The sequence below is a fragment of the Sylvia atricapilla genome, chromosome 3 (genome assembly GCF_009819655.1).
Source record: "Sylvia atricapilla isolate bSylAtr1 chromosome 3, bSylAtr1.pri, whole genome shotgun sequence".
Lineage (NCBI taxonomy): Eukaryota > Metazoa > Chordata > Aves > Passeriformes > Sylviidae > Sylvia > Sylvia atricapilla.
Window position 1 is genome coordinate 83,626,901 of NC_089142.1, and position 16,208 is coordinate 83,643,108.

Genomic DNA, 16,208 nt, shown 5'->3' on the forward strand with positions numbered 1-16,208 from the left:
ACAACATGTCATGTGTGCCAGCTCTCAGTTTGGAAAAATGAAGCCCTGCTGTTGTTGAACACAAAAATACCACTTACATCCAAAGCAGTATACATGCTAAGTTCCTTTTTTGTTTTTTGAGGGTTTGTTTGTTTTTGTGGTTTTTTTTTAAATTAATCCAGCACTTCAAGTCTGTAATGGAATTCTTTTTCTTAGCTCTATGGCAAAGGGGGAAAGGAGAATTTTCCTGTCAAGAGCTTGAAGCAGATTAGTAGTGTTTCACATTTAGAACATCTTGCAGCAGTTCTTCCACTTATATGTCTCAAACAGCTAGGCTGAAAGTTGTGGGGGTTTTTTATTGGTGGTTTTTACTCATTAGAGCTGGAAACAACTACTATTGCATGGTTGTGGTGATGGATGAGAAATAGTAACTTACGTAATGCAACTTATGGGTGTTATTTATAGTCTCCAGTGTGATTTCATGGAGAGCCTCCTGAGGCACAGAAGCAACTGATGGAATGTGAGTTCTTTAGAGACTGTTCCCTTGTGGTTTCTTGATTCCACATTGTTTAGGGACATTGAGTTTTAGTGCAGTTGCTTTTAAACTATGGAGGGGGAAAAATAGATCAGTGAAATAATGATGCTAAGGGCCCTGCAATGATACTAGAAAAGAGATTGTGTGATTAAATATTACCAGAGGGCTTATGTAAGATATTTTTGAGACATCTGTCTGTAGTGTTTAAAAAAAACACTGAGGTGAATTCACAAAAAAAAAAAAAAATCTTCTGGGTGTGAATGCTTCCAAAGAGGTGCACAGCCTTGAGATGCAGTCACGATTGTGTGAGAAGACAAGATAGGATGTTCATTTCAATGAAATATCAGAGTTTCAGGATAACGTTTTCCACAGCACTGTACAGCAACAGGGAGGGACTGAGGTGGTCACAGTTGTCAGACTCAGCTTATGAGGTGTTAATCTTGAATTTCTGTTTCTTCATTAACTGTCAACAAGCAAAAGGGCTTTGGAACAACTATGTTAATTTTAGATTCATTTGAACTAGAGAGATTATTTTAAATAATGATTCTGGTAAACGTGATAGGGAAGATTTTTATAGAGGCAGTTTTCTCTAGATGAAATTTTTAATGTATAATCAACATGCCAGGCAGTTAAGTAATCCCTCATCTAAGAACAGAATAATGAATACAAAAAAAAACAAACAGCAACTGGAAATTGGCAACAAGCTATTGCTCAAATTTTAGTTAATCCATGTTACATAGTTATTGTCTGTGACTATGCAAGCTTCTTCGTGGACAGAGGTTTTAACAGCTTAAGCTGCTTCTAAAATAGTTTCAGGGGAGATGGCAGTAATGTTTGAGGGTTCATTAAAGACTGCTTGTTCTGGTGTTTGCACAGACAGCTGAGATCATAAATGCCAGTCTGTGTGATGGGTTCTTTATGATAAGAAAAAAACCCCTGACTGACTGCCTCAAAAGCTGTCATGAAACCAGAGATTAAACAGATTCATCTTCTTGAAGAAGGCAGCAGCAGAGGAGAGATCCTCTTTTTCATACTATTTTCCCATCTCTTCCATCCTTCCTCCTCCCCTGTTAAGTTTTGTTAGCCCATGTCTCTGTTGGCCTATAGCATCCCAGCCTCCACCCAAATGCCATGGAGGAGCCATCATGATTGTAACTGAAGCCATCTTCATGCAGCCTGAAAACTCCTCCAAGGCTGGAGAGAAAGGGAGTGGAATTCAGCTCAGGCACCTTTTTTAAAAAAAATTTGAGGGGCGAACATGAGTAATGAAGATGAGAACAGTGACAGTGAGAAACAAATGTGAGTTTCTGTCCATGACATAATATTTTTAGGAACAGTGCTCCGCTTGTTGATCCCAGACAAGCCTCCAGTTTCAGCCTTGCCTAACTGAACTTCTTTGTTCTCTCATTACAAATGGGAGTTTGATAGAAAATTCGAAGGATCTCCATCAGATATCAGTTACAAGAATGTTTGTTTCTTAACTCAGAATTCAAATTGCAGTGAGAATGTGTCAGTGGAAGTTACTCTGCTGAGCAGTTTCTTCCTGAAATTTTGGGGATTTCTCATCCTTATTGTTGATTTTTACAGAGAAGTTTTATGATTTTTGATGTCTGTGGGTAAAAGGAGCATTTTTTTTCTCTCGGACTGGGTATTTGTTGGTTTAGGTGCAATGCTGAAATGCAAGTCAAGCATGGAGAATGTTTCTTAAAAGCCAAGGAAGGAGTAACTGGAGTAGCCATTGTTGAATGAACCAACCTTTTGAGAAAGGCCACTGTCAGTCACTGGCTGAGAGAACCCTCTTCTCTTAGCCTTTTTTGGTTGTTTAAAGGTTCATACTGGCAATTTACTCTTGATCCTAGTTGCAGCACTTCAGACTGTATTCCTAGGGTTTTTTTTTCAGTTGCACTCCAGGTAGAAAAGCAATGTATGACAATTTCATTTTGCTATCAGATCTGTTCAATACCTTTGAACTTTAAGGTTGCAAGATTCCAGGTGCTGGAAGATGTATTTTGTGTCCTGTATTGCATGTATCAGTACCATGAAAAGTATCATGAGCTGGAAGAAATGCACACAGGACTGACTCTAAAAGGTCTGATTTCTGCTCTGTGCCTTCTCCTTGCTCATTGTATTTGCCCATGGGAAGATGGAAGTGTGTGTGCTGTGGGTCTGGTTTGTGATGCGTGTTGGCTTGGACTCCTGTGTTCAAGGCCCTGGGCAGTCAGTGATCAGAGAGGTGGTGCTGTCACTGAGAGCCAGGCTGAGTTTGTCTCAGTGCTAAGTGTTTTAGTTTATGGCAGAAACTGTTTATTACTGATATACATTGTAAAAAAAGAGATATCTATAATTTCTATGATAATGACCAACTCATGTTAATATACAGTTAGTCATCACCAATGAACAGAAAATGCGTTATTAAGTATTTTCATTTGTAGGACCACTAGCCTAACTTGAGGTAGGTATTTTTCTCATTAAGGCATATGGTTTCGTTAACTTACTAGACCCTGGTTGACTCACATCATGAATCCTTTATTTGGACTTCAGGATCAACAGACCACTATGGTTTCCATCAGCATAATTTGGAATACCAAACTGGCTTCTGACAACTACCAGAATAGCTTATATTTCCAGAAGCCAAGATGTGTTGGGGGCAGCAGTTCCATAATGCCAATTTACCTGTTTCTTTGAGTAGTGAATAAACTGCAAATGATGTAGATCTCCATCTGGGGCAGCAAGGTGGGCTGGAGCCGGTTTTACCGAACACTGAGTCAGCCGGGTCACAGGACAGAATCTGCCTGTTGGAGGGGCTGTCCTTATACACTCAAGGCTAGTCTGGTGTTCTAGGCACTCTGAAAACAAGTGTCCATGGGACAGGACTGTTGGCCCTTGAGTATGAGTTGGGATCTCTGTTCAGGGAGTCAGGCAGTCTGTTCAGAGGATCTTTGCCTTGAACTGTTTTCTCCAGAGATTTAAGACAGGTTCCATAGCTGTATTAATGCATTACGCACTACATTCTTTTCCTTGCCAAAGGGTCCTGCACAGCCAAGCATGCAGAGGTGAAGTATGTTATGTACTGAATGTTAGTTTAGGCCTAATATATGTATTTTGTAAGGTGTAAATTGTAATCTGTGACACTGATCAAAGAGGTGGCTGTCTTGAAGCACACATCAGATAAAATCATTGCAGCTTAATAAAAACTTATCACCTGTATGCAGTGCAGAAAGCAATTCGCTCTTCTATGAAATGTGAGATGCAGAGGCTTTATACTTCTTGTAAAGCCAGACACATTTTCAGCATATCTTGAGAGCGGTATGACAGAAATAAAGTAGGCCCCAGTGAGGCAAGGTGTGTATTTGTGGCAGTGGGGTACAACAGCTAGAAAAGTACTGTGACACTAGGGCTGAAACACAGGTAAGAAATGTGAATTAGTCTGTGTTGCACGTGAGGAGCCAGGAGGAGTTAACAGCGTCCCCAAAGGGAGAAGCTACCAAGTATTCCAAGTCTGACTCCTTTAGGTGTTTATTCAAGGAAAGTCATGATGTTGATAAGCAGCGGCTCAGGTAAGATAGCTACATAACAAGGTTATGGGCAGTGTTGTATCCATGGCAGTTACCTTTTCCTGCCTAATCCAGGACAGCACAAAGCACACAAAAGCAATGGAATCTTAGAATAATGGTACAGATATGTTCAATAGGTTACCATCCTGCCAAAAAGATAGATCTAGCCTGTTATTTGTTGGATTAATGTTGGTTCAAAAGGGATTTAACTCAGCTAATGGGCTTTTTTTCCTTGTTCACCATCATGCAGTAGAATACTGACTGATTACAGTAATGTCTTTCAGCAGCTCCTTGCAGCACTACAGCAAACAATTTAATTTTTAGTACAGCTGGGATTAGATTTATTTGCAGCTCTTATTACAAAGAAATACAGCACTGATTCTGGTGTGCACAGATCTGAGAAGGGAAAAATGTCTTTTCTGACCTGACTTGGATTGCAGAGCTGCAGATCCACTGAAATGTCATGTCTCTGACACGCCACAAAAACGAGGCCTGGCCATCTCACAGTTCCGTCAGTAGTGTACATTCCATGTACTACTCTAGAACCCTCGTCAATACCCTCTCCATTGTAAAAAAAAAAAAGATTGAAAAAAAGGCACTATGCTACCTGAAGTAAGACTGTTGTAAACTTCAACTTCTAAAGGCTTTCCACACACCATTTTCTTACAAGCTGAAATTTATGAAGATATTAATGCAAATAGTATTCTGACTAATACTTTAGAAATGGCTGAGCATTTGGAATTTATAGGATCTATGTACAGATCATGCTTATTTTGTTTGTGGTTGTATTGTTGGTGTATACTAATTTACATTTAAATTGTTATCCATGTGGAAAGAGAGGGAAGCATGGTATGGTGCTTTCATGTACTGCCTTCAGTCATAAGAGATACAATTTACATGCTGTGCTTGAAAAATACCCCTCCTGCCCAGGAAAGGAAATAGGTCAAACCTGTGCTCAGTTGTTTTTCATCACTTCAGTCAGTTTGTGCAGGGACACCAAATGCGGCACATAGGAGAAAATAAATGAGATGACAGATGAAGCTTGCAATTGTTTAGGATGGTGTGTGCTCTACATGTATCTCTGTATGACCCAGCTAAGGCTGGAAGGAAGCTAATCAGTTCATTTTATATTCGGTATTGACAGCAGGAGGGGTTCTTATAGGGAACAAAGATAATTTGTCCTTTACTTGATGCTCATTTTGGTTGGTAAGAAAACATGCATATGCAATAGAATGGGAGGTATCACACTGCTCGGTGGTGACCCCAGCTGAAAGCAATATACCTTCAGTCTGCCTAAAGGAATGCCTCAGCGAGGAAATTCTAATATTTTTCCTAAAATATTTGTTGTGAATACAACAGATTCACAGTCGGAGAGTGAGGCTTCTCCTGTGAAACGGCCACGGCTACTGGATGACAGTAATGACAGGCCTGAAGAAACCAGTCGATCCAAACAGAAGAGCAGACGTCGATGCTTCCAGTGCCAAACAAAACTGGAACTAGTCCAGCAGGAGCTGGGATCGTGTCGCTGTGGTGAGTACTGTGTGTCAGTAGCATCCACCTTTTGAACGCAGCCGTGCTCAGATCTGTGTCACATGTGGAAATGCAGACAACACTCAGGTTTTTCACCTTGGATACGTGCTTTAAACAGAAGCTAGAGGTTCCACTGCTAGCAAAAAGTTATAATTAGTGCCTGCCTAATTTCCCCTTTAAAACTGTGGCCTTGATGTACTGCCTTGTCTCAAGAGGTGCCAAAAATTAATGAATTTAACTTCAGAAGTCCCTGTAAGGCAGGAAGGGCATCATACCCACTTGACAGAAGAAGCACAAAGCACATCAATACAATAAATATGCAAAGAAGGTTTCTATAGGGTGTAAAGGAACATAGGTCAGTATCTGCTTCTGCATGTTATAATTACATTAATATTAAAAAATTAAATCAAAAAAAACCCTCTAACTGAAAATATTTTCATTCTCACTCTTAGTTTGTGGGGGGAAGACGTACACTTAAAATCAGCGACCTTGGCTTTTCCAAAGTTGATGACACTGTTTAGATAGTTGAATTGAGGATGATAATCCCATGCAGACAGCTAATTTCAGGTTTCATATTAAGTGCAAATAATCTTTCTGAAACAATAATTAATGTGGCTAGATTCCAGAGGAGGTGCTCTCTCCTTCATGGAACAGTTGCATTCTTAACTGGTTTAAATGTACTCGTTAGACCCAGTGATAATGTATGTGGTAGTTTTACCTGCTAATTATTTTTTCATATAATTATGTGTTGAAGGTTGCATTTAACTCTCTGACAATGCTTGTGCTGGTACATTTGGAGAGGTTTGCTTCAGTTACTCTATTGTGTCTCAGGCAGGGGATAATTTCCAAAGGATCTGCACAGGTGGTAGGTGCAATTCACATTGCACCTGTGAAATATAAAATCCTGCATTAAAACTATTTTCTGGAGAGAAGGCATGTCCTTCTGAGCGCCAGTGTGGAGAGGAAGGGTGGGCTAAAATAGTTACAAAGACAGTTAATCCTATACTGAATACTAAGTGCCAAGTGAAGAGAGGCAATAGAAAGCTGCAGAGATTTTGTTGTGCTTTGTTCTCTTCAGCATCTGTGTGTCTTTAGGCTGTAGAGATTACTGTTGTGTTGGGCTCTTTTGGACATGAGATAGGCTTGTTTCACTATGGGAGCACTGGCACAGAACTAACATACATCATGTGTGAAGCCACCAAACATGAAATCAAAAGCTGTAATGTTGAAATTCTTGTTATGGAAATCATGTGTCAGGATACTTTGAAGTGTCTGGTAACATTTTTATCAAACTGAAGAAATTCAGGGCTATCAATGACACATTTTGGGATGGCTCTTTCTGCTCAGCATGGTAGAGGCAGGAATTTCTGCTCTTGGTCTGCTGTTGTCATGTATACAACAACCAGGCTGCTCACAGGTACCTGACTGAAATAGCAGAATGGTCCCTAATATTGGGAGCAAGAGAGTTTGAATTTTGGGGTGGATTGGACAAATGATTGCTTAACCATTATGTAACATCATTAATGTTTCTTTCCTGCATTCTGCAATATTGGAGCTATGTAAGAGAATTAAGTTGAAAGCAACTTTTAAAAAGCCCTTTTATTGATCAGTAATGCTTTTAAAATTATAAAGTAAGACCTGCCAAAATAGGATTAGAGATATGTTTGGTTGGTTCCTCTCAAGTTTTCATGAAGTGGTTCCATAATTCAATACTCTTGCAATATAAATGTTTTAGGAATCATTCTTTAATTTTCTTCTACTGGATATATATAGCTTTATGGAAATATTTCTGTTAAAGTTCATAAAACGTGTTAATAAAACATGAATGTGAAAAAAAATTCTGAATTCCTCAGCAATAAGTGAGGAGATGAAAATTTGCATTCCTGTATTACATGCTATATAGTTTATTGTTTTTATTATAAACATTTCTATTCCATACTTTTAATGAGAAAATAGAAGGCAGGAGTCTATTTCCATGTGTACAACAGGGCTAAAAAACCTGGAGATCTTTGGTTTCTGTGCAGTTACAATGTTTCATTAATAGTGTGTGCAGTAAGGGGAGTTAGCTGTGCTCTGATGTGATGTGAATGTGGGCATACCCTGTGCCACTTACATTTAATAGTCAGATTAATAAGAAGCAAGCAAAATGCAACTGGGCAACACAGGGCGCCTCAGCTTCCCGTCACCCAAACTGCTTTACCCATCAGCAGCATGTGGCTCTGGTCAGTTTTAAAAATGCTGCCTGAGAAACCATTCTTGCTTACCTTGTCCTGCTGTCTGTAAAATTAGGTCATGAATGACAAGCCCATTCAAAAACCCTGGGAGGAGGTGATGGAAAATCCAGTAGAACAGATCTGTCGAATTTTCATCTAAAATGCTTCCTAAATCCACACATGACTGGTTTATCCTTTTCTGTCCTAATATGAAGCACAGGTAACGATGTGTGGTCAGGTGGAGGCGATGGAATAGAATCAACTGGTGTAAAATAAGCACATACACTCTTCAAAAGTAATGGTCAACATAGAACATTGTTTGAACTGAGCTTTGAACCACTGCCATTAAATTCTTGGCATCTTAATCCTGAACTGAAGCAATGGGGAAAATGGGGGAAACCCATCCCAGTTTTAAACATTAAGAGAAAATCTGATATCAGGAGCAATAAAAAGGCAGACACCATCTTCAGAATGACAAACGTTGGGTTTGCTTGGATGTAAGGAAAAAGGATTTAAAGCATAAAAGTATTGGTCCATAGCTGTGTCTGAAACAGTCTTGTTAAAATCCAGATAAACTCCACAGACCAATAATTTAATTGTTTGCTGTTGCACATCTTCTTGTCCTAATGTTAAAAGTACTGGAAATTGTCTTATTGATGATTTGTCCTGGTGAGTCCTCCAGTGAGATTTTTAGTGAGACATAGTAGAAAGGAAAAAATATATATACATACTGAACGATTTTTTTTTTTTTTAATGTAGACAAATCCGCAAATACTGATCCTGTTAACTGGGACTTGTCCAACAAGGCACAGCTATTTGGCAGGGAGACAGAGAGAGGGACTGGTGCTTTACCCTGGCTCAGAGATCTCTGGGAGGCTGCTGTATTGGCTCTCCTGTCTGCTGTAAGCCCTGTCCAGAGAGAGGTGATGCTGCTGAGCTCATTCCCTTGACACTACATGAAATTTTAGACAGATTTGACAGTGCTGCAGGGCTTTGCTGTGTAGAACAACAATTCACTACTGAGAAGGGAGTTACAGCAATTCAAACACAACATTTTTCAGATGTAGAAAGATTTGTTTGTTTTCATACACACATACACTCAAGATTTTTTTCATTCTTTGTCCGCTCTGTTCAAGTTATTAACTGCTGACGAGAAATTCACATCTCATAAATAATGCTTAAGAGCCATTGCTATATAAATTGAATGTGTTATGAATTGTGATGGGCCTTTTTGTAGCATTCTACGCCCGGAGCAGGAAGAACAGAGGATGTCATTTTCATTAATTTCTAATGAGGTGCCAATTAAAGCTAAGGAAGGAACTCAGAAGGGAAGAGTCACAGAGCTCCCCTGAATCCTGTGCCCTGGGGCTGTCAAACGAGTATGCTGCCAAGCCTCCTCTGAAAGTTCCAGTAAATTACAAACTCATCCAGAGCACACACAAGACAAATTCGGCTTCTCTTTGATCTTCAAAAGAGCAATTTGTAAGACGAGTTCTGAGCCTTTTCACACAGCAAACTGGGAGAAGTGATAGGAATTGTTAATTGCTGATGCACTTTGCAAGCTCCAGTGAGAAAGAGAAAATTTAAAATGAATTCTCATTTTGAGCTTCTGACAGGATAACCTTTATATCAACACCACTAAAACAAAAACAGCTTCTTGTGCACTGTTTATAGGTGATAGTAAGAGTAGGCAAGTCCTGCAGACGGCAGTGTTCTCTAGTTTTGGCTGGATGGACCTTCCAATAGTTTAGCGTCTTACAATGGGTAATGACTGTATTGAAATTGTTTTTATTAAATATTAGATATAGGAGTCAGTTTTATCATCAAAGAATTGCAGGAATCATATTCTTCAAGTTACACTCTGTTACAGCATTTCTGCAAGCAGAAATCAACTGCCTGTGATCCTTGATTTGGAAAGGAAGTTGTTGTCTCAGTGGTGTCAAAACTGGGTGGTTACCACAGAGTTGCTTCAAAACTAGGGGCAGTGAATGTATGAGTGGAAGTAGCTATAAAACACTGAGTTCTGGAAATGTATTGTAAAATAGGCAGGTTGGTTAGTTAGAAATTACACTATAAATTTCTAAGCCTGTTTTTAATTGCTTGACTAGATGTATATTGCTACTAAATAAAGTTGTGTACAGTTTTAAAAGGCACCAAGCTGTAAACTTTTAATCTATAGAAATTATTTGCACAGAAAGAAAATCTTAATTTTGTGGAAGCAGCTTACAATTTTACAGTAAAAAGTAGTTCTGGCACCACTATTTCTGTGAAGCCAACACGCAGAAGTCTGCAGTGACCTCATTGTTGAGGTCACTGAATTGCATTAGAAATACGAGGATACAATTCCAGATAATCAGTAAAGGAATTTTACATTTGTTATGTTAGATCCACTTCTAGTCAGCAGTTCAAGATAAATTAGTGTAGTGTGCCAGCTCTGCAACAGCTTTTGTGTGGAAGGGTTTGGTGTTTGTAGGCCACATTCTTATGGGTGTGTCTGTACCTCAGACTCCGCCTGTCTCTTGGCAGTCAGTAGGGTGGCTGAGATAATGGGCCCTGCAAAGCAAGGCTTTGGCTTCCAGTAGCAGTGCCATTTGTTTGTGTGCTTCTTAGACAGGAATAGTAATGTTTTTCATGTTCTTGTGCCAGAGGAGATACTTAAGAGGATGGGAAGATGTTGAAACCTTCCAGCTTGATCACACTTAAAAAAATAATTGTTCAGTCATGTTGCATTCTGATCAAACACTTGCTAGCCATATTTCTTGCCTGTCTGGACAAATTTTCTTGGAATTTTACTGACCTAGGTTATGTTGTAAGAAGCTACAATTTCCTGGAATGCATCTGGCCTAACAGCTGTGCACTCACTGCTGCTCTTGGGGGAGGCTGCCCTGAGCACTAACCTCAAACAGAGGTGAAGGCAGAACGTGATGGTTTGCAATTTTAATTTATGAGATGTTGGCAAGTACTGATGTTTGTCTGTTTTTTGATTGGAAGAGATGCAGTTCACAAGTGGCCTCTACAGCAGTAAGACTGAGCCAGGAAACAAGGGTCAAAGTTGGCCACTCAGCCAGAGAGCCATCTCGGGGTGCTGACCACCTGGAATTGAGGGTGGAGCACATGGCCCACCACTGACTGCTCCTTTACAAGGGCATAAATTTCCTTACCAGTGGTTACTTTTCCACATCCCTGTTTTTAGTTTAGTTCTGTATAGATCTCTAATATCTGAATCTGCTGAAATTCTGTTCTTTGTGTTACTGTTGGTTTATTTTGTTTTGGTCTAACACAGAGATAAGAGGGAGAGGAAAACAGACTCCTATCAAGCACCAGCAGAAACAAAATACATCCACACACCAGGGATTGTACCTATTTTACAGATAAAATGGCAGCAAGCCTCACTGTCATTGAGTAATCAAAAAAGTGGAAGAAAAGCAGCTGCAGATTCTTAACTTTGATAATAGAACTGCTGGTCTGTAAATGCAGGAGATGAAGCACTTGTTTGGATTGTGCCAAAATAAATTTGGAGTGATTTGATTTACTCAGTTAATTTAGAAATAATCTTCAGAAGGAAAAAAGAAACAATTTTGAATAGATAAGCTGCTCCATCTTTATACAAAGTTGTCAAACATGTATTGAAACTAATGTTTCTCTTAAAACTTGGTAAAATATTAAATCATAGTTCCATTTCCATGGAACCTTTTCCTGTGGAGGAGAATTTGTGATGGTGCTGGTAAATTCACTTTCTAGATGGATAAGGTTTATCTGGTACAAACCAAAATGGTTTCAGGGCATGATTATGTCTTGGTATAACAGATGTACTTCCATTGATTAAGATGAAATATGCACAGTGCTTCTGGAGAGTATGAGTCAGCCAGTTCAGTAAGAAGTATTAAAATAAATCTTATTAGTGACTGGTTATGTACTACAGCTCTGGCAAGTCTTACTGTCAGCCTGTAAGATGTACCACATTCAGCTGTTTTGTGTTGGCAGTTCTCCTAAGGGAGTTGCTCCCAGAATATCTCTTTGCCATTTCAAGAAAGTCCAGCATCTTATCTTATATTGCTGCAAGTATTAAAAAAAATACCCAAAACCCCACAAAGTCTATTGAAGTTTGAACTCAGAGGGAGGGGTTTTGTTTTGTTGTATTTTATGAAGGTGTTATTCCAAGACTCCAATTTAATTGATAGGGAATAGGAGCTGTTAACTAATGTTGGTCTTTTTGATTAATATGCATTCTGAAAGTACTGGAAATGAAGAAGTAGCTGATTAATTGGTGTATCATAGATTCCAAGTGTAGGACCCAGAAAAATGCTTTCGTGTCTAGGTTTCAGAAAAGCTGTCCACAGCTTTAAAAGTGTTAATGGAGTTCATGCTCCTTATAATTAGGAATTATGAAATACTGTTTGAAGAGGCTCCAGTATATTTCTCCAGCTTGTTCAATTAACATGGGTTTCTTAGAGGATGTGCTGATTTTGATTTCTTCCATTGTGCTACCAAAGTTTGGCAATATTGATTTAGTAGTGTGTCCTTACCTTCCTGTAGTCTCAATCAGTTCATGTAATTGAAATGGGCTGCTCATCTCTTAAGTCCCCAAGTTCTCCTTAAGTAAAACAAGTCTGGGTGTTCCTTCTAAAAAAAAAGTGGGTTTATTTTGACATTGCTGATTTGGTAAGTCCTTAATTATATAACTTTCTGAGGGTTTTCAAATGGAAACTGCAGTACTGGATCAAAAATCTGCATTTTGTAGGTGTGCCACATTATGTCTCTTCTTCTCTACATACCTGTATTGTGGTTACAGAAGAATGAAGTGTGTCCATAAAGTGAAAGATGATGCAGTTTTTGATAGCCTTGTATGCACAAGAAACACGTGGCTTAGCGAACTTAAACATAAAAATCTATCTGAGACTACCTTATATCTCTTCCAGTACCTTTAGGGGAAGTATTTGCTCAGTCTCTGAGTATATATATTTATTTTTTTTTTACTTATGATAAAAGGACAGATAAGTCCCTCTAAAAGTGATTCAAACATGTTCATATGTTTACCAACAGCTGTACACAGAAGTACTGATTCTAGTAGTGTCTGATATTTGAAGTAGACACAGAAGGCCCAAAAATATGACACAATAATTTGACAAATCCTGAAGGAACATTTCCAACTAGTTAACTGACCACAAGGTAAAGCTTAGGTAGGGAGAAGTGTGAATTTTGCTGATGAAAATCTGAATTATTCACAGGAAGAAGTGGGGAAAGAACATAGCCACAATTGCTGTATCAGAGCTGGGAGGAGAAAAAGGATATTGAAAGAAATTGTCTAAATTTGCTTGAAAAGTCAGGGTTCTTTCCTGAGCTAGAGAATTTTTCCCCTCCAAAGTAAATAAATAAAATCTTATCTTAGAGGAAAATACCACCTGTGGCCCTAAATTACATAATTCAGTTATATGAAGGTGTTAAAGGTAGTTAAAATGAGACTTGAGACTACTTTATGTGGATATTCTAAGGAGATTGATGTCCTAAGGAAAAGGCATTAGGATCAGTGTGCATCAGTTTTCGCAAAAGTAAAAAGAATAGTATTAGTCTGTGTCAGGGCCTTTTAGTATTAAGTATTACTGGCCTTGAAGGAAAGTTTCAAGAGCTGAAAAGTTGTATCAGTGGATATTATAATCACTTACAAGTATTCAGTAAGGTTTTTTTAAAGTAGTATATTTATTTGCTGTTTATATGTATTGAAATGCAAATGCTTACAGAAGTGTTCAGAGCTGTTAAACATTCCTGAGTTGCAAGTTTTGCACATTATAGGCCAAGTGTATGGGGGTCCTGCCATATTCTGAACAAGCAGGAGCAGGAATGTTTTGTAAGTCTACACCAAAAGAAAGAAAGGAAAAAAAAATAGAAGTGTACATTGCTCTAAGCATTTGTTTTCCTGTGTGGTATAAAAGGGCCTTCTGAATGGAGCTCTGTTTTCCTGTGATTAGAAGAATTACTCTTGATGTAGATTGCAGGAGGCTACAGTAACAGAAGACTTTCATGAAGCAGAAGGTGTAATCTAAGAGACCCTAGACATAAGGTGTAAAGCAGGAATGAAGACATAAACCACATTTTATTTAGGTTTAAAAGAAGTAGAGCTGCGTCACTCTTGTTCGGCCAGCAAGCCTAGCTGCTGTCAGACTGTAGATCACTATGGTGCAACCTCTAGGAAGCTACTGAAAACCAGGGCATAAATCATACAACTCAGGAAATACACTGAAAGTCAAACCTGGAATTGTATTCAGCAAGTGATGAAGTCAAAATATGTGCAGGATCCAGGAGAACTGTTAGAATTAATGCAACGCATACTGGAGGTTAGTACAGACCCTTTCATTATTCATTCCAGTTCTTTATTAGTAGCCTTATCTTTCCTGCATTTTCATTGGGCTAAACAAAATTACACACATACATTATTGAATCACTAGGTATTGCTTGCTGTTTTAATTAACTTTCTGGGTACACTTCAGCTTTTAATTAAATTCTCAGCTTCTGGGAGAAGTGTATTAGCTCAGGTGGGCTTGGTAAGAGCATTCTAGAAGTATTAATGCCCATGCAGCTCTTTTTAAAGTGTTAAATACTGCACAAGTCCCTGCTCTGACCTCAGGAGAGCTCTGTCATCCACCTGCCGTTTCTCAAGATACTTTAATTAAGGTTTCACACCACTCAAATCTAGAGAGTCTACACTGCTCAAATCTAAATATATTGAGTAGGAAACAAATGCCTCTTGATAAGCTGGTATAACCCATGGAAGATCTAATTTCATTGCAGTACTACCATTTGCAATAGTGGAACCTGTTAGTATGAGTTACCTCTACTTCATTAGCTGCCTCAGACACTAGGAGGCCTTTTTGGCATAATTCTGCTTTTTTACTGTACATTCTGTTCTTTGGATTCATTTTCCCACATACTACAGGATATAACCTTGTGAAACTAGGAATGATTTGGGAGATGCAGTATTATTTCAGTGTGTCTTGGTCATGCAAACGTGGCAGTGTATATTTCTTTTGCAAGTGTAGCAGTAATACTAATTCCTATTGAATGCATTATTGCAAAATCATACAATTATTCAAATAAGGAAACTTTTCACTTACCTAGGTCTAAACTTTTAATTTTGAACCTTGATTTTCCTCTCCATAAAATAAGTTGATTGTTGATGTTCACTATCTGATACCTCACTTGATGCTGTAAGTTGTTAGGAGCAAAATGGCTTCTCCAAAAATCTCTTGTTAAATTAAGTTTAACCAGTTTTACTTGTTTGGGATTTTTTCCCCTGGCTTTGTGGTTCAACAGTCTCACAGGCCTGTGGTGAAAAATGTTTCTTCTAGTTATATCAACAGATTACATGACAAATTAAAATGCAAATTTCTGGGAAGTTGCATCCTTTATCACAGATGAACTGGGACAAGAGCCCAGTTCTGCAGAGATTTCACAAGAGCAGTAACCCAGTAGTTGTGGTGGTTGGAGAGTGAGCTTGTGGTGTCACAGCTGCTGCTTGTGCCTGAGTGCTGTGGGTGAAAGCTGAGACTAAAAACCAAGGACAGTATATAAGGTCAGAAGGTGAGCCTACAGATGTCATTGTCACCACTGTGTAAGTCAGTGACCTCTGAGGTATGAAGCAGTTTAGAACTATTGATTGCATGGTGTGTCTGTGGGCGTAATCCTGGACCTGAACTGCACTGATAGTCTGTCCCCAGTAGATAATGGCCTTAACTTAGAAATCTATAGTAGGTGAAGTTGTGATGTGGAAGTGTTTACTCTCAAATGCATGAGTTCTGTACAGCAAGAAAAATAGCTGCTCCAAATCAAATGATTTAATCACTGTCTTTTTCTGGTACGTTATTGGTATGATGGAATGGGACAAATCGTGACTGAGACCTCCAGTACTCAGCCAGACCTGACCCATAGCAAACATTTTTTTACTGGCAGCTTACTATTACTAAAGTAGACTTGCTGTATTTATGACAAATCTAAAAGTAGATTTGCTGTATTTATGACTTTGATTCATTAGGGATTCTTTGCAAGTCAGAAATAATTTCCTGAAAACCTCAGTTCTCTTCCTAAACATTTTTCCTACTTCTCTTAGGTTAGGGTTCACTACAGCAAAAGTAAGAATGGAGTCTAAAGGAGTGCCATATCTTAATTTTCCCCTTCCAAATACAATGTCTTCAAAGAAACAGGAAGAAACTTTGAGTTGTTGTTCTTAGTTCCAAAGACAACGAATAGAATAGAATTCTTGTGTAGAACCTCCTTAAGAATTATTGATCAAAAAAATTCCCTTAAAAATCAGCACGTGTTCTGTCCTCAAGTGATATAAATTCTCTGTTCAAAATTTGTGACATATTTAATGTAGGAAAAAGCAGTTTGACATCTTTCTGTGCA

General features: G+C 38.6%; 1 protein-coding gene across 1 annotated transcript in view; it reads left to right on the forward strand.

The window, feature by feature from the left end:
• ZFAND3 (zinc finger AN1-type containing 3) overlaps positions 1-16,208 on the forward strand; it is a 133,321-nt gene that overhangs the window by 108,058 nt on the left and 9,055 nt on the right. The window contains 1 exon segment of the mRNA XM_066316021.1: positions 5,428-5,598. Within this exon segment, the coding sequence (XP_066172118.1) occupies positions 5,428-5,598 (171 nt within the window).